This window comes from Oncorhynchus keta, chromosome 25 (genome assembly GCF_023373465.1).
Source record: "Oncorhynchus keta strain PuntledgeMale-10-30-2019 chromosome 25, Oket_V2, whole genome shotgun sequence".
In the NCBI taxonomy this organism is placed as follows: domain Eukaryota; kingdom Metazoa; phylum Chordata; class Actinopteri; order Salmoniformes; family Salmonidae; genus Oncorhynchus; species Oncorhynchus keta.
In genome coordinates this window covers 26,479,202-26,498,352 of record NC_068445.1, presented here as the reverse complement: position 1 = coordinate 26,498,352, position 19,151 = coordinate 26,479,202, and the positions used below count along the sequence as shown (strand labels likewise).

Below are 19,151 nucleotides of genomic sequence, written 5' to 3'. Positions count from 1 at the left end.
ATCTTGTCATTTGTGAAGGCGGAGAGAGGAGCACTTTTAAAATCTCTTGCAGAGCAGAACAGTCTTAACATCTTTCTCCTCCGGCACCAAGCAAGCCCCGAGCCCCGATGCTGATATGCTCATCCAGTGCTTGGCCATAACTCCTGGGAGAGATACGAGATTCTGTTCAAGTGATGGACTACCTCCCTCCATCAGTATGGTGTGAACGATCCAGCCAGGACAGTCAGCTATTCCATCTCTAGCTTGACAAAAAGATACGTCAGAATAAACAAAGTCAGCTGTGTCCTCTCTGGTTACCTTTCATACACTTTTGCCATTCAGTCCATGCCAGCTGAAAAGCCTATACTCCTGACCTGCAAGACGATATTTCATTTCATAATTGGTTAAAATAGTTAGGGTTAAGGTAAGGCGGTCATTGTAAATAATAATTTGTTCTTAGCTGACTTGCCTACTTAAATAAAGGTTAGAAATTTAAAAAAGGGTCAGTTTTAGATTTTGGTTAATTGTTTTGGAGGTCAGCAGTGCCCTTATAGCCTCTCCCATGCCAAAAAGCCACAACTGACCACTTTGAGCAGCCAGACTCAAGATTAATTTTGATTACTTGACAACATCTAGACTCAGTGTACCGGTAAATCAATGGCTAAAGAGACTCGACTGTGGAAGAGCGAGAGCGAGAAATAGGCTAAAGTATTGCACCCTGCAATAAATAGTTTCAAGTTTAGTGCAGAGCTCCTAGGCAACCAACATCAAGGCTGCAACATGTTAGTCAGGTGGCAACAGAACTGTTCTATTTCATTCAGACCAGGGACATCACCACTGAGAAATAGAAGAAACAACAAAAACTAAAGCCACAACTGTCACAGACAATAATAAAGACCAGGGACATCACCACTGAGAAATAGAAGAAACAACAAAAACTAAAGCCACAACTGTCACAGACAATAATAAAGACCAGGGACATCACCACTGAGAAATAGAAGAAACAACAAAAACTAAAGTCAAACTGTCACAGACAATAATAAAGACCAGGGACATCACCACTGAGAAATAGAAGAAACAACAAAAACTAAAGCCACAACTGTCACAGACAATAATAAAGACCAGGGACATCACCACTGAGAAATAGAAGAAACAACAAAAACTAAAGTCAAACTGTCACAGACAATGATAAAGACCAGGGACATCACCACTGAGAAATAGAACAAACAACAAAAACTAAAGTCAAACTGTCACAGACAATAATAAAGACCAGGGACATCACCACTGAGAAATAGAAGAAACAACAAAAACTAAAGTCAAACTGTCACAGACAATAATAAAGACCAGGGACATCACCACTGAGAAATAGAAGAAACAACAAAAACTAAAGTCAAACTGTCACAGACAATAATAAAGACCAGGGACATCACCACTGAGAAATAGAAGAAAGCCCACAACAAAAACTAAAGTCAAACTGTCACAGACAATGATAAAGACCAGGGACATCACCACTGAGAAATAGAAGAAACAACAAAAACTAAAGTCAAACTGTCACAGACAATGATAAAGACCAGGCACATCACCACTGAGAAATAGAAGAAACAACAAAAACTAAAGCCACAACTGTCACAGACAATGATAAAGACCAGGGACATCACCACTGAGAAATAGAAGAAAGCCCACAACAACAACTAAAGTCAAACAGTCACAGACAATGATAAAGAATACATTCTTTCAAGCATAATTCATTTATATTACTCAACTTTTAACCAGAACGCCCACTATTCACTGAAGATAAAGAATGTTCCTTAATAACAAACTAGTATGCCTACTGTAAATTTGAATACATTTTAAATGACGAGCGTAGTTGGTTAAGCCGCAGAAAAAAAGAGCAATCCACCCACTAGCCATGATTGGCTGTGATAACGAGTGGGCTGGAGTTCTGATTGGTCTGCCATGTAGCACGCTTCTGTCTATAACATGAGCTGGTCATTATGTGTAGGTTATCCTTTCTAACACATACAAAAAAGATATCACCTAGTAGAACAGCATAAGTGTTGTTCTCCACTTTCTGGAGGACTGAGTTTTGAATTAGAGTTTGATAGCTAAGGAGATGGAGAGAATTTTGCAGTTTGATTTCAAATGCAGTGGCTTGCGAAATGATTCACCCCCTTCGCATTTTTCCTATTTAGTTGCCTTACAACCTGGAATCAAAATGGATTTTTTTGGGGGGTTGTATCATTTGATTTACACAACATGCCTACCACTTTGAAGATGCAATATATTTCTTATTGTGAAACAAACAAGAAAAGACACAAAAAAACAGAAAACTTGAGCCACCCTTTTCAGCAATTCCAGCTGCAGGTTTCTTGGGGTGTCTCTATAAGCTTGGTACATCTAACCACTGGGATTTTTGCCCATTCTTCAAGGCAAAACTGCTCCAGCTCCTTCAAGTTGGATGGGTTCTGCTGGTGTACAGCAATATTTAAGTCATACCACAGATTTTCAATTGGATTGAGGTCTGGGCTTTGACTAAGCCATTCCAAGACATTTAACTGTTTCCCCTTAAAATACTCGCGTGCTGCTTTAGCAGTATGCTTAAGGTCATTGTCCTGCTGGAAGGTGAACCTCCGTCCCAGTCTCAAATCTCTTGAAGAATGAAACAGGTTTCCCTCAAGAATTTCCCTGTATTTATTACCATGCATCATTCCTTCCATTCCGACCAGTTTCCCAGTCCCTGCCGATAAAAAACATCCCACAGTATGATGGTGCCACCACCATGCTTCACTGTGGCGATGGCATTCTCGAGGTGATGAGAGGTGTTGGGTTTGCCCAAGACAGTGTTTTCCTTGATGGCCAAAAAGCAAAATTTTTGTCTCATCTGACCAGAGTACCTTCTTCCATATGTTTGGGGAGTCTCCCACATGCCTTTTGTCGAACACCAAACCCATTGCTTAGTGGTGTTGCAGACTGGGGCCTTTCAGAACATGTGTACATCTACTGAGATCATGTGACTGATAATGTGACACTTAAATTGCACACAGGTGGACTTTATTTAACTAATTATGTGACTTCTGAAGGTAATTGGTTGCACCAGATTGTATTTAGGGGCTTCATAGCAAAGGGGGTGAATACATATGCACGCACCACATTTCCGTGTTTAAAAAAAAACAACATTTTTTTAAACAAGCAGTTTTTTTCATTTCACTTCACCAATTTGGACTATTATGTGTATGTCCATTACATGAAATCGCCCAAAAAATCTATTTAAATTACAGATTGTAATGCAACAAAATAGGAAAAAAGCCAAGGGGGATGAATACTTTTGCAAGGCACTGTATGCAGGCAGAGTCAAAAAGAGAACACACAGAAGACTGTTGTATAAAACACCTGTCTCCGGATTACATCTTCAAACTACGGGCAACTATGACATCCATGACAGAGAGAGAGAAGCGTCCATCCACGTATACAGGTAAGATAGTCTAGCTAGCTACATTTTCAGATATTACACATTTCAAATTTTGTCAGAAAGTAATTTTCATTTCAAGTTAAAGTGTACTGTGTAGCTAACGTTAGCTGGCTGGCTCGCTAGCTCACATTACATGTATGATCCATGTAGTTACAAATAATATATCTCAGAGCCATTTGCATTGATAGTTATAGCCTAATGTTAGCTTCCTAACATTGAACCTGGTTGGTTAACTACCTGCAGATTCATGCAGGGTAGTAAAGTTATGAGTTGGGATTATGGTTCATTGTTTAGCTAGCTAGTTACATTTCTAACAAATAACTCCACTATGCAAGTAACCATTTAATAGAATGTTCATGAGGTCACTGTGACAACTGACAATAGACGGAGCTGGTAAATTTGCTCTGGCTCTCGTCTGAGTGTGCAAGAGCGCAGAATAACTGACAAATTTCTGAACTTTCAACACCCGTTGAATATGGCCGGTGTCAGTAAACGGTGGCAAAAAAGCACAATTAAATTGCTGCAAGCAGCACAGTTGCAGTCACCAACGCTCTAGAAAACATAAAACAGCCTGGCCAGATCTGCTAGGGCTAGTAAAATGGTCAGAGTGAGGTGTTTTCTCATTTGTGTCTGGAAGTAGCTAGCAAGCTAGCCAACATTAGCCAGTTAACTTGGATGCTTGACTGCTGTTAAGTCAGAATGCTCAGATCGAAACCTATTCCTCGTCCAGTGTGCGTTCTGAAAGCTCCGCGAGCGAAACACTCATAATTTACGAACGGACAATCTGACAATGCTCTGAGTTTAAGAACACCCAGAACGCACTCTGAGCACACTCTGGCACTCCAGATAAAATTTACGAACACACCCGTAGTATAAACCAGCCTAAAGTCCTGAAATCTTTGGTTGCTTAGTACATGGCCTCACATGTGAATTAAGAGATGGGTGGGGCTAAGGCTTTAGAGGTTGAGAATGATACTGAATGGGTGTAGACAAAGAAGAGCTCTCCAGTAGGTGTACCAAAATATTAAAGGGACATTTTCTCAAAAGTGAGGTTACAAGTTTATCAATTTTCAAAGAAAAATTACCTTCCCATTGTTCCTCAAATGTAGTGTATGATATAACATTTTCTAGCCCTGAGTCTCTACTTTTATCCAATGTAAACAACACAATTTCAAATTTTGCTACATAAGACCGAATCAAGCCGGTCGGTCACATACAGTGGCTTGAGAAAGTGTTCACCCCCCTTGGAATTTTTCACATTTTGTTGCCTTACAACCTGGAATTAAAATAGCTTTTTGGGGGGTTTGTATCATTTGATTTGCACAACATGCCTACCACTTTAAAGATGCAACATATTTTTTTGTGAAACAAACAAGAAATAATACCCAAAAAATTAAAACTTGAGCGTGCATAACTATTCACCCCCTAAGTCAATACTTTGTAGAGACACCTTTTTCAGCAATTACAGCTGCAAGTCTCTTGGGGTAAGTCTCTATAAGCTTGGCACATCTAGCCACTGGGATTTTTGCCCATTCTTCAAGGCAAAACTGCTCCAGGGATGGTTATTTCGGGGTGATGAGAGGTGTTGGATTTGCGCCAAACATAGCATTTTCCTTGATGGCTAAAAAGCTTAATTTTAGTCTCATCTAACCAGAGTACCTTCTTCCATTTGTTTGGGGAGTCTCCCACAGCCTTTTGACGAACACCAAACGTGTTTGCTTTTATCTTTCTTTAAGCAATGGATTTTTTTCTGGCCACTCTTCCGTAAAGCCAACTCTGTGGAGTGTATGGCTTTGTGGTCCTATGGACAGGTACTCCAATCTCCACCGTGGAGCTTTGCAGCTCCTTCAGGGTTCTCTTTGGTCTCTTTGGTGCCTCTGATTAATGCCCTCCTTGCCTAGTCAGTGAGTTTTGGTGGGCGACCCTCTCTTGGCAGGTTTGTTGTGGTGCCATATTCTTTCCATTTTCTAATAATGGATTTAATGGTGCTCTGTGGGATGTTAAAAGTTTCTGATATTTTTTTATAACCTAACCCTGATCTGTACCTCTCCACAACTTTGTCCCTGACCTGTTTTGAGAGCTCCTTGATCTTCATGGTGCTGCTTGCTTGGTGGTGCTCCTTGCTTAGTGGTGTTGCAGACTCAGGGGCCTTTCAGAACAGGTGTATATCTACTGAGATCATGTGACCGATCATGTGACACTTAGATTGCACACAGGTGGACTTAATGTTTTATTTTTTAGAATTTTTAGAAACAAATTATTTTTTAAATTTCACTTCACAAATGTGGACTATTTTGTGTATGTCCAATACATGAAATCCAAATAAAAATTTAAATTACAGGTTGTAATGCAACAAAATAGGAAATATTCCAAGGGGGGTGAATACTTTTGCAAGGCACTGTATCTTGATTAGATAAGTATTCAACCCCCTGAATCAATATATGTTAAAATCCCCTTTGGCAGCGATTACAGCTGTGAGTCTTTCTGGGTAAGTCTCGAAGAGATTTCCATACCTGGATTGTACAATATTTGCCCAATATATTTTTTTATTCTTCAAGCTCTGGCAAGTTAGTTGTTGATCATTGCTAGACAGAATTTTAAAGTCTGCCATAGAGTTTCAATCTGATTTAGGTCAAAACTGTAACTAGGCCACATTCACATTCCATGTGGTCTTGGTAAGCAACTCCAGTGTATATTTGGCCTTGTGTTTTCCGTAATTGTCCTGCTGAAAGGTGAATTCGTCTCCCAGTGTCTGGTGGAAATCAGACTGAACCAATCGTTCCTCTTTCCACTTAGCTATATTTTTAGATCAGTACAGTATAAGAAAACCAGTCTGTTTTTCCATCTGATATAATTGGAAAAGTAATATGAGGGCACACTAAACCCAAAGACATGGGATGCATCGCAAATAGCACCCTATTCGCATATAATGCACTACTTTTGATGAGGGCCATCAAAAGTAGTGCACTATAATATAGTAGAGATACTCTGATAGGGAACAGGATGTAATTTGGGACACAGTCTGTATCTCGGATCGAGGACGAATACTCTCACTAACAAGATGTCAGAGTCTGGCCATCTTGTCATTTGTGAAGGCGGAGAGAGGAGCACTTTTAAAATCTCTTGCAGAGCAGAACAGTCTTTACATCTCTCTCCTCCGGCACCAAGCAAGCCCCGAGCCCCGATGCTGATATGCTCATCCAGTGCTTGGCCATAACTCCTGGGAGAGATACGAGATTCTGTTCAAGTGATGGACTACCTCCCTCCATCAGTATGGTGTGAACGATCCAGCCAGGACAGTCAGCTATTCCATCTCTAGCTTGACAAAAAGATACGTCAGAATAAACAAAGTCAGCTGTGTCCTCTCTGGTTACCTTTCATACACTTTTGCCATTCAGTCCATGCCAGCTGAAAAGCCTATACTCCTGACCTGCAAGACGATATTTCATTTCAGACTTGGTTAAAATTAGGTTATGGTTAGAGTTACGGTACGGGTCAGTGTAAGATTTTGGTTAGTTGTTTTGGAGGTCAGCAGTGTCCTTATAGCCTCTCCCATGCCAAAAAGCCACAACTGACCACTTTGAGCAGCCAGACTCGAGATTCACTTTAATTACTTGACAACATCTAGACTCAGTGTACCGGTAAATCAACGGCTAAAGAGACTCGACTGTGGAAGAGCGAGAGCGAGAAATAGGCTAAAGTATTGCACCCTGCAATAAATAGGTTCAAGTTTAGTGCAGAGCTCCTAGGCAACCAACATCAAGGCTGCAACATGTTAGTCAGGTGGCAACAGAACTGTTCTATTTCATTCAGACCAGGGACATCACCACTGAGAAATAGAAGAAACAACAAAAACTAAAGCCACAACTGTCACAGACAATAATAAAGACCAGGGACATCACCACTGAGAAATAGAAGAAACAACAAAAACTAAAGCCACAACTGTCACAGACAATAATAAAGACCAGGGACATCACCACTGAGAAATAGAAGAAACAACAAAAACTAAAGCCACAACTGTCACAGACAATAATAAAGACCAGGGACATCACCACTGAGAAATAGAAGAAACAACAAAAACTAAAGCCACAACTGTCACAGACAATAATAAAGACCAGGGACATCACCACTGAGAAATAGAAGAAACAACAAAAACTAAAGCCACAACTGTCACAGACAATAATAAAGACCAGGGACATCACCACTGAGAAATAGAAGAAACAACAAAAACTAAAGCCACAACTGTCACAGACAATAATAAAGACCAGGGACATCACCACTGAGAAATAGAAGAAACAACAAAAACTAAAGCCACAACTGTCACAGACAATAATAAAGACCAGGGACATCACCACTGAGAAATAGAAGAAACAAGAAAAACTAAAGTCACAACTGTCACAGACAATAATAAAGACCAGGGACATCACCACTGAGAAATAGAAGAAACAACAAAAACTAAAGCCACAACTGTCACAGACAATAATAAAGACCAGGGACATCACCACTGAGAAATAGAAGAAACAAGAAAAACTAAAGTCAAACTGTCACAGACAATAATAAAGACCAGGGACATCACCACTGAGAAATAGAAGAAACAACAAAAACTAAAGTCAAACTGTCACAGACAATAATAAAGACCAGGGACATCACCACTGAGAAATAGAAGAAACAACAAAAACTAAAGCCACAACTGTCACAGACAATAATAAAGACCAGGGACATCACATGCAGATAAAGGATGTGTCCTGATTGCTACTGGGTCAGTGATGATTGTTATTAGCCTCGGCCTACATTAGATGGGTTTACAGAATTTACTCATGATTGTTTAACAGATTAGCACAGGCTCATTGGTGCCTGATAAAGTGAAAAGGCTTGTTCCACATTGCATTCATTAGTGAATAGGCACACTTAAACCCAGGCTTGAAAATGTTGAAGGCTATTCAGGGGAGCACGATCAACCATATTATATTTCAGAATGTAAGGTTGAAATGTTTTAATCATTGTAAATTACCGTTCCAAGTGGATTGATTTTTGATATCTATTGATTTTCAGAGTATGCTCTAACACAGACCCATGCATCTTGGCCCACCGGTGATTCACTTTAGCTAATCTAATTCTGTGAGGGAAATATTTATTGTTGTTGCGTTTTAAATGCTGTTCCATTTCCAAGCCGTTCCACTCTGATCTATTCTATCTGTTAAACCATGTTTAGAAAACAACATTCATTAAATCAGGATATCATATTGACACTACTTTTTATAACACTTTCACTTCGCTATATTAATAGATCAGTAGAGTATAAGAAGACCAGTCTGTTTTTCCATCTGATATAATTGGAAAGGGAATGAGAGGGCACGCTAAACCCTAAGACATGGGCTGCATCTCAAATAGCGCCCTATTCCCTATGTAGTGCACTACTTTTGATCAGGGCTGTCAAAAGTAGTGCACTATACAGGGATACGGTACCATGTTCAGATGTATCCATAGAACAGCTGTGCAATCAGACCAGACACTACAGCCTGTGATATAAATCTACTGGTTAGGCCTAATTCAGGGCACTTAGGAAATGGGGATGGACTCACCTTTGGCTGAAGAGAAAGACCCATAAAAACTTCAGCGCAGGTGGACATTTATCAGAGGGCCACTGCAACTGTGCTGCTACACCTGAAAGACAAAACAAGATATGTTTTTTAGGCTGCTAGCTTCATCAGATATAATAGGTCCAGTAAACTGGCAAAATGAATGTACCTTCCATATTAGAAATATAATAATATGGTCAAAATAACACATTGTGCCGTTCTGGAGCTTTGCAAGCTCTGACCCAACTTCTCTTTGATTACTGCATTGTTGGGTTTAGAGCTTGCAAGAAAGGCATTTCACTGTACATGTGCACGTGACATTAAAACTTTAAACTTTAAGTAGGTCATTATACAACTGATATGCCAAGATAAATTATTCTAAAACATGGTTTGACTGGTTGACTGCTAAACCCAGAAAGGCAGTTCTCCCATGTCTTTTCACACTGGCCTAATTCATTCCAACAACCCAGTTGACCTTTGGCCCATCTTACTCACCAAAGAGGATATTTATATCAAAGATATGGGATTTTATATACTTGTAGGTAATAGACATACACCTAAGAGACAATGACGCTCTAGCCTTAAAAGAGACGGACCTTTAAAAAAGACATCTCATTCAATACAGTGAAATGTCAACCAAGACTTAGTCCCAGTAGATCTGAGACTAGACTGGTGACCTTTACCCTCTCTATGGGCTTCCTCTTAGCCACGGCTACACACACACACACACACACACACACACACACACACACACACACACACACACACACACACACACACACACACAGACAGAGAGAGAATACATTGTGGATACACACAGTGGTGGTGTGGTGAGTCACTGACAGTCTGAGCAGGACAATAAAAGAGCACTATTAGGGCTGTGAGCGAGGCTAGTGGTGCATGGAGACTATATTGTATATGACAGGAAACACTGTTGGATCTGCTGTCCTGCTATGTTTAGAGGAAGAGGACAGAACGATGCTGACTGTGAGAGGACAGGACCTCCAGCTGAACACCCGCCATCTCCCCCTCTTTTTTCTATTATCACCATTAGTGTCTCTGTCTTTCCCCCCTCTCTCGCTCTCTTTCCCCTTTCGTCCCTCTCTCTCGCTCTCTCTTTCCCCTTTCGTCCCTCTCTCTCTCGCTCTCTCTTTCCCCTTTCGTCCCTCTCTCTCTCTCTCGCTCTCTCTTTCCCCTTTCGTCCCTCTCTCTCTCTCGCTCTCTCTTTCCCCTTTCGTCTCTCTCTCGGCGTCTTTCCCCTTTCGTCTCTCTCTCGGCCTTTCCCCTTTCGTCTCTCTCTCGGCCTTTCCCCTTTCGTCTCTCTCTCGGCCTTTCCCCTTTCGTCTCTCTCTCGGCCTTTTCCCCTTTCGTCTCTCTCTCGGCCTTTCCCCTTTCGTCTCTCTCTCGGCCTTTCCCCTTTCGTCTCTCTCTCGGCCTTTCCCCTTTCGTCTCTCTCTCGGCCTTTCCCCTTTCGTCTCTCTCTCGGCCTTTCCCCTTTCGTCTCTCTCTCGGCCTTTCCCCTTTCGTCTCTCTCTCGGCCTTTCCCCTTTCGTCTCTCTCTCGGCCTTTCCCCTTTCGTCTCTCTCTCGGCCTTTCCCCTTTCGTCTCTCTCTCGGCCTTTCCCCTTTCGTCTCTCTCTCGGCCTTTCCCCTTTCGTCTCTCTCTCGGCCTTTCCCCTTTCGTCTCTCTCTCGGCCTTTCCCCTTTCGTCTCTCTCTCGGCCTTTCCCCTTTCGTCTCTCTCTCGGCCTTTCCCCTTTCGTTTCTCTCTCGGCCTTTCCCCTTTCGTCTCTCTCTCTCTCTCTCTCTCTTTCCCCTTTCGTCCCTCTCTCGCTCTCTCTCTCTCTTTCCCCTTTCGTCCCTCTCTCTCGCTCGGCCTTCCCCTTTCGTCTCTCGCTCGGCCTTTCCCCTTTCGTCTCTCTCTCGGCCTTTCCCCTTTCGTCTCTCTCTCGGCCTTTTCCCCTTTCGTCTCTCTCTCTCGGCCTTTCCCCTTTCGTCTCTCTCTTTCCCCTTTCGTCTCTCTCTCTCGGCCTTTCCCCTTTCGTCTCTCTCTCTCGGCCTTTTCCCCTTTCGTCTCTCTCTTTCCCCTTTCGTCTCTCTCTCGGCCTTTCCCCTTTCGTCTCTCTCTCTGCCTTTCCCCTTTCGTCTCTCTCTCGGCCTTTCCCCTTTCGTCTCTCTCTCGGCCTTTCCCCTTTCGTTTCTCTCTCGGCCTTTCCCCTTTCGTCTCTCTCTCTCTCTCGCTCTCTCTTTCCCCTTTCGTCCCTCTCTCGCTCTCTCTCTCTCTTTCCCCTTTCGTCCCTCTCTCTCGCTCGGCCTTCCCCTTTCGTCTCTCGCTCGGCCTTTCCCCTTTCGTCTCTCTCTCGGCCTTTCCCCTTTCGTCTCTCTCTCGGCCTTTCCCCTTTCGTCTCTCTCTCGGCCTTTTCCCCTTTCGTCTCTCTCTCTCGGCCTTTCCCCTTCGTCTCTCTCTTTCCCCTTTCGTCTCTCTCTCGGCCTTTCCCCTTTCGTCTCTCTCTCTCGGCCTTTTCCCCTTTCGTCTCTCTCTTTCCCCTTTCGTCTCTCTCTTTCCCCTTTCGTCTCTCTCTCTCTCGGCCTTTTCCCCTTTCGTCTCTCTCTTTCCCCTTTCGTCTCTCTCTCGGCCTTTCCCCTTTCGTCTCTCTCTGCCTTTCCCCTCGCTCTCTCTGCCCCCTTTCGTCTCTCTCTCTGCCTTTCCCCTTTCGTCTCTCTCTCGGCCTTTCCCCTTTCGTCTCTCTCTCGGCCTTTCCCCTTTCGTTTCTCTCTCGGCCTTTCCCCTTTCGTTTCTCTCTCGGCCTTTCCCCTTTCGTTTCTCTCTCGGCCTTTCCCCTTTCGTCTCTCTCTCGCTCTCTCTTTCCCCTTTCGTCCCTCTCTCGCTCTCTCTCTCCTTTCGTCCCTCTCTCTCGCTCGGCCTTTCCCCTTTCGTCTCTCGCTCGGCCTTTCCCCTTTCGTCTCTCTCTCGGCCTTTTCCCCTTTCGTCTCTCTCTCTCGGCCTTTCCCCTTTCGTCTCTCTCTCTCGGCCTTTTCCCCTTTCGTCTCTCTCTCTCGGCCTTTTCCCCTTTCGTCTCTCTCTCTCGGCCTTTCCCCTTTCGTCTCTCTCTTTCCCCTTTCGTCTCTCTCTCTCGGCCTTTCCCCTTTCGTTTCTCCCTTTCCCCTTTCGTCTCTCTCTCGGCCTTTCCCCTTTCGTCTCTCTCTCGGCCTTTCCCCTTTCGTCTCTCTCTCGGCCTTTCCCCTTTCGTCTCTCTCTCGGCCTTTCCCCTTTCGTCTCTCTCTCGGCCTTTCCCCTTTCGTCTCTCTCTCTCGGCCTTTCCCCTTTCGTCTCTCTCTCTCGGCCTTTCCCCTTTCGTCTCTCTCTCTCGGCCTTTTCCCCTTTCGTCTCTCTCTCTCGGCCTTTTCCCCTTTCGTCTCTCTCTTTCCCCTTTCGTCTCTCTCTTTCCCCTTTCGTCTCTCTCTCTCGGCCTTTCCCCTTTCGTCTCTCTCTCTCGGCCTTTCCCCTTTCGTCTCTCTCTCGGCCTTTCCCCTTTCGTCTCTCTCTCGGCCTTTCCCCTTTCGTCTCTCTCTCGGCCTTTCCCTTTCGTCTCTCTCTCGGCCTTTCCCCTTTCGTCTCTCTCTCGGCCTTTCCCCTTTCGTCTCTCTCTCGGCCTTTCCCCTTTCGTCTCTCTCTCGGCCTTTCCCCTTTCGTCTCTCTCTCGGCCTTTCCCCTTTCGTCTCTCTCTCGGCCTTTCCCCTTTCGTCTCTCTCTCGGCCTTTCCCCTTTCGTCTCTCTCTCGGCCTTTCCCCTTTCGTCTCTCTCTCTCTCTCGTGCTCTCTCTTTCCCCTTTCGTCCCTCTCTCGCTCTCTCTCTCTCTCTTTCCCCTTTCGTCCCTCTCTCTCGCTCGGCCTTTCCCCTTTCGTTTCTCTCTCGGCCTTTCCCCTTTCGTCTCTCTCTCTCTCGCGCTCTCTCTTTCCCCTTTCGTCCCTCTCTCGCTCTCTTTCCCCTTTCGTCCCTCTCTCTCGCTCGGCCTTTTCCCTTTCGTCTCTCTCTCTCGGCCTTTCCCCTTTCGTCTCTCTCTCGGCCTTTCCCCTTTCGTCCCTCTCTCTCTCTCGCTCTCTTTCCCCTTTCGTCCCTCTCTCTCTCTCGCTCTCTTTCCCCTTTCGTCCCTGTCTCTCTCTCGGCCTTTTCCCTTTCGTCTCTCTCTCGGCCTTTCCCCTTTCGTCTCTCTCTCTCGGCCTTTCCCCTTTCGTCTCTCTCGGCCTTTCCCCTTTCGTCTCTCTCGGCCTTTCCCCTTTCGTCTCTCTCGGCCTTTCCCCTTTCGTCTCTCTCTCTCGGCCTTTCCCCTTTCGTCTCTCTCGGCCTTCCCCTTTCGTCTCTCTCTCTCGGCCTTTCCCCTTTCGTCTCTCTCTCTCGGCCTTTCCCCTTTCGTCTCTCTCTCCCTCTCTCTCTTTCCCCTTTCGTCCCTCTCTCTCTCTCTCGCTCTTTCCCCTTTCGTCCCTCTCTCTCTCTCGCTCTCTCTTTCCCCTTTCGTCCCTCTCTCGCTCTCTCGCTCTCTCTTTCCCCTTTCGTCCCTCTCTCGCTCTCTCTCTCTCTTTCCCCTTTCGTCCCTCTCTCTCCCTCTTTCCCCTTTCGTCCCTCTCTCTCCCTTTCCCCTTTCGTCTCTCTCTCGGCCTTTCCCCTTTCGTCTCTCTCTCGGCCTTTCCCCTTTCGTCTCTCTCTCGGCCTTTCCCCTCTCTCTCGGCCTTTCCCCTTTCGTCTCTCTCTCCAACAACACCAGGCAGTTTCTCACTCCGATAGCACATCTGCCACCAGGCCTTAATCCTACTGTCGTCTGCTGATAAGATAATGCTCCCAATGAATGGCAAAGAGAGGGAAACAAGGACTCCTATTTTTATCTGGTTATGCCAAATCATTTACTTGCTGGTTTTATAGCTCCCCTGATGTCAAATGAAATAGTAATGAATGAAATGGGAGCTGCAGTAAAAAGTGCATATACAGAAAGTAATTTGCTGCGAAAAAGCAAAAAGCCTTGTTTAAAATGTGATGACATTTACCATTCCTGGGAGGCCTGTAAAGGTGAACTGGCAGCAGTGGTAGTGGTGGCACACACACACACACACACACACACACACACACACACACACACACACCTTTTATGCAACAGCCTTTTAGCTGTCATTTTACAGTGGGGGATATTCAGAACACGGATATTCACATACAGAACAAGCAAACACAGAGTAAAAGTTTCCTTTTAAAAGGTCCTAGGAGATAAGTTAGAGAAGAAGACTGGCACCTTAGAAAAGGGCCCCAAATCACCTCATAGACTGACTCATTAGAAAAGGCACAGTGGTGTCTGTAAGCTTTAGTAAAAACATCAGCTAGTTGTATTAAAACAATATCTCTAGAATAGATGAAAGGAATATAGGACGGTGAATGATGGTGTAATAACACAGAACAGAACATATATGACCTGTGTTTGAATGTAGAAATGTGATGCCATAATGGCTCATTTTATTACTTGGTGCCTATAGGGTAGGGATCATCAACTAGATTCAGCCGCGGGCCGATGTTTTCTTGAGCGGATGGCCGAGAGGCCAGAACATAATTCCAAATCATTTGTAGACTGCATATTAACCGCAAGAATCCCAAACAGATATAATGGTTGACTAAAACATAATCATTTCAAACCTTTTTCACATGTGTATACGATCCTGTCATGTCTCTATTATGCGTAGGAATACTTGCGAACTGATTTCTTAAATTAAAATCACTTGGAGCTGATCTCCTGCTGTTTTTTACAGTCTTATGTCCAACAATGAAAAGTCCACACAAATGTTATTTAATTAGTTTTTTTTCTCAGAAAACCGGGGGGGGGGGGGCAAATAAAATCACCCCCGGGTCAAATCGGAGAACACTGCTCCAGTGTAATTCAGACTGTTAACTGAGGACGTTTTTACTGTGTTTGTTGTGCTTTCGCATCTCTGTTTTGTATTGTATTGATGTGTATATTTTTGTACTTACTGGGCTCATCTGTAAAAGATTAAATAAAAATCAACTAAATCAAAATGGTGGGACAGGGTGTTTCCACGAGGCAGCAGCAACATCCCAAATAGCACCCTATTCCCTAGTGCATTACTCTTGACCAGGGGAGGTTCAGATTTCACTACCCTGAAACCACTGCCTCTTCTCGACACAAAGGAACAACCTACTCTTCAAATACTTTGTGGTCCTTTATGTCAGTTTTGGCCACATGAGTTAGAAGGAAATCTCAATAGTAGTCCTGTTAACCAGCGTAGAACATCAAGCAAACACGCACACACATTTCTCTTTTTGTTCCCTATGTCTTATGTTCGCCAAGCCTTTCTTGATGAGTGAAATTATTATTTTTCTATTGCAAGTAAAAGCAGTCACTTTACACACTCAGACAGACAGACAGACAGACAGAATGCAGGGTCATTAAATAGAGATGGGAGTGGACTGGGCAAGACATAAGCAGCCATGGCAAATTTAAAGGGGTTTGGGTCGCATTTGTTTGGGCTATACTCAATTAAAAAGCTATTTGTTCCCCCAGTCCCATCCCTGGCTTGCACTCCTAAATGACAGCCCCACACAGACATTTTGAAGGGCCAGAGTGGCACAGCCTGAGCCTACGGCTGCTAGAACCCTGACTAGAACCAAAAAATGTGATCATATTACTCCAGTGCTAGCCTCTCTACACTGGCTTCCTGTCAAAGCAAGGGCTGATTTCAAGGTTTTACTGCTAACCTACAAAGCATTACATGGGCTTGCTCCTACCTATCTCTCTGATTTGGTCCTGCCGTACATACCTACACGTACGCTACGGTCACAAGACGCAGGCCTCCTAATTGTCCCTAGAATTTCTAAGCAAACGGCTGGAGGCACGGCTTTCTCATATAGAGCTCTATTTTTATGGAACGGTCTGCCTACCCATGTCAGAGACGCAAACTCGGTCTCATCCTTTAAGTCTTTACTTAAGACTCATCTCTTCAGTGGGTCATATGATTGAGTGTAGTCTGGCCCAGGAGCGGGAAGGTGAACGGAAAGGCTCTGGAGCAACGAACCGCCCTTGCTGTCTCTGCCTGGCCGGTTCCCCTCTTTCCACTGGGATTCTCTGCCTCTAACCCTATTACAGGGGCTGAGTCACTGGCTTACTGGGGCTCTTTCATGCTGTCCCTGGAAGGGGTGCGTCACCTGAGTGGGTTGATTCACTGATGTAGTCATCCTGTCTGGGTTGGCACCCCCCCCCCCCTTGGGTTGTGCCGTGGCGGAGAACTTTGTGGGCTATACTCAGCCTTGTCTCAGGATGGTAAGTTGGTGGTTGAAGATATCCCTCTAGTGGTGTGGGGCTGTGCTTTGGCAAAGTGGGTGGGGTTATATCCTTCCTGTCGGCCCTGTCCGGGGGTGTTCTCAGATGGGGCCACAGTGTCTCCTGACCCCTCCTGTCTCAGCCTCCAGTATTTATGCTGCAGTAGTTTGTGTCAGGGGGCTAGGGTCAGTTTGTTATATCTGGAGTACTTCTCCTGTCCTATTCGGTGTCCTGTGTGAATCTAAGTGTGCGTTCTCTAATTCTCCCCTTCTCTCTTTCTTTCTCTCTCTCGGAGGACCTGAGCCCTAGGACCATGTCCCAGGACTACCTGACATGACTCCTTGCTGTCCCCAGTCCACCTGGCCGTGCTGCTGCTCCAGTTTCAACTGTTCTGCCTTATTATTCGACCATGCTGGTCATTTATGAACATTTGAACATATTGGCCATGTTCTGTTATAATCTCCACCCGGCACAGCCAGAAGAGGACTGGCCACCCCACATAGCCTGGTTCCTCTCTAGGTTTCTTCCTAGGTTTTGGCCTTTCTAGGGAGTTTTTCCTAGCCACCGTGCTTCTACACCTGCATTGCTTGTTGTTTGGGGTTTTCGGCTGGGTTTCTGTACAGCACTTTGAGATATCAGCTGATGTACGAAGGGCTATATAAATAAATTTGATTTGATGGCAGACATAACCCAGACCCAGCAGCACTACCGTATGGCAGACATAAACCAGACCCAGCAGCACTACCGTATGGCAGACATAACCCAGACCCAGCAGCACTACCGTATGGCAGACATAACCCAGACCCAGCAGCATTACCGTATGGCAGACATAACCCAGACCCAGCGGCATTACCGTATGGCAGACATAACCCAGACCCAGCAGCACCACCGTATGGCAGACATAACCCAGACCCAGCAGCACTACCGTATGGCAGACATAACCCAGACCCAGCAGCACTACCGTATGGCAGACATAACCCAGACCCAGCAGCACTACCGTATGGCAGACATAACCCAGACCCAGCAGCACTACTGTATGGCAGACATAACCCAGACCCAGCAGCACTACCGTATGGCAGACATAACCCAGACCCAGCAGCACTACTGTATGGCAGACATAACCCAGACAGCCAAGTCTCATTAGCAGTTAGCGAGACATATAACAGGCTTGGCCTCAAACATACTGCATGTGTGCAACATGTTTAGTCACCTGCTGTGATGGAGGAGGGGTGTTGAGCCAGATATTATGTCAGTTAAGGGGGGAGGGTGAGGAGAGTAAAGGAGAGGACCAGATGGACACTGGAGTAAGGGTTGTGTTGTGACGTTCAGACAATCTTAACAGTGACAGGACAAGCAGTGTTAATGGTCATTCTATTGGATGTCTGCTTGGACAACTGCTCCTGTCCTGTCCACATGGCCACTACTACTGTTGGACTTCAGAGAACTAAAGGTGACTGAATTTTCCCATGTCTCTTCTCAGCACTGGGCTCCTCCACATGGCACAGTGAACTCGGAGAGATTAACTGAGAGTGAAGGGTGAGGTAATTCAAAGGGGAGCAGGAATAGGGAACAGGGAGCGACAGTGTACAGGAACTGCCATGATGTCACCCAGTAGTCATGCATGCAGTAAGTATAGTGCTGACTGAGAAATGTGCCAGTCCAGACAGAGCCTCAGGTGATACACTGATAAAACGCTAACATTAAGCCTGCTTTCTCTAAAAAACATATTTCCATAAAGGTTAAGAAGCACATGGTTCAAGTGAGGTCAGAGCGGTGTACTGAGTGTAATGGTAAGGGGATAGGAAGGTCTTACTGAGTTTTAATGAGGAGAAATCAACAAGAAAACACTCAGGGGAACTGCACTGGTACTGAGTCCCTGTACCTCTCTTGATTGCTCAGCATTTGAATATCTCCTCAGTCCCCAACTGTATTTCAAACTGTCAATCTGACACAAACATGCAAGACCATTCATAATTGAAACATACCTGGACGTTTTTGACATTTCTCCGATTTGATAATCAAGCTTTGTAGTTGAATGGGTATAGGATGCAATGGCTTTGAAATGCTTATATAATGAAAACTTGTCTGTCTACATTCAAACACTTCCAGTTTTGATCGACTGTCCATTCATAAGGACTTATAGACCCATAATTTACAAGATATGAAATACATTATACACAGATGTATGTGTGACCGGACAGTGAAAAATATCAGAATTGAAGATTGAATCATCTGGTACGGGAGAAGCCTGAGGAAAAGCATAGCATGTCAACATGATTGTGAATTTATTCTATGCAGAATGAGAGGGCTATCCATTGCACTCAGGCTGTTTTCTACCAGCTACTGAGCTCAGTATGTCACACCTACAATGAGAAAAACTATTCTGATACCTGTTGAAACACGACCATAGACACTTCCAGTCAATACAAAAGTGTTAAGCAGTCTCTTCTAATGGCTAATAGATTAACCAGTCACAACTCACCCACACACTTCTTCCCAGAGCGTGCACAAGAATACACACACCAAACCGTACTCACTGATTCCTAGAGCAGAGACACACAAACAATGAATCCTGTGTATTCTCTCAGAGCTGTGCCAAAGAGGTTTTTCAGACAACAGGCGTAGCCCCTTTCCTCTCCCCTCACATCCCTCCTCTGCCCTCACATCCCTCCTCGCCCCTCACATCCCTCCTCGCCCCTCACATCCCTCCTCGCCCCTCACATCCCTCCTATCCCTCCTCGCCCCTCACATCCCTCCCCTCACATCCCTCCCCTCACATCCCTCCCCTCACATCCTTCCTCTCCCCTTTCCTC

The 19,151-nt window shown here is 45.0% G+C and overlaps 1 protein-coding gene across 18 annotated transcripts in view; it reads right to left on the bottom strand.

Annotated features, from left to right (window-relative positions):
• LOC118358464 (splicing regulator ARVCF-like) overlaps positions 1 to 19,151 on the bottom strand; it is a 366,019-nt gene that overhangs the window by 277,859 nt on the left and 69,009 nt on the right. For all 18 annotated transcript variants that reach the window (XM_052479027.1, XM_052479028.1, XM_052479020.1 and 15 more), the window contains exon 2: positions 9,031 to 9,112. Coding sequence is in view for 15 of the 18 variants with exons in the window: in XM_052479020.1 (XP_052334980.1) it covers positions 9,031 to 9,078 (48 nt within the window). In the remaining 3 variants the exon portion in view is untranslated. The remainder of the gene's footprint in view (positions 1 to 9,030; positions 9,113 to 19,151) is intronic.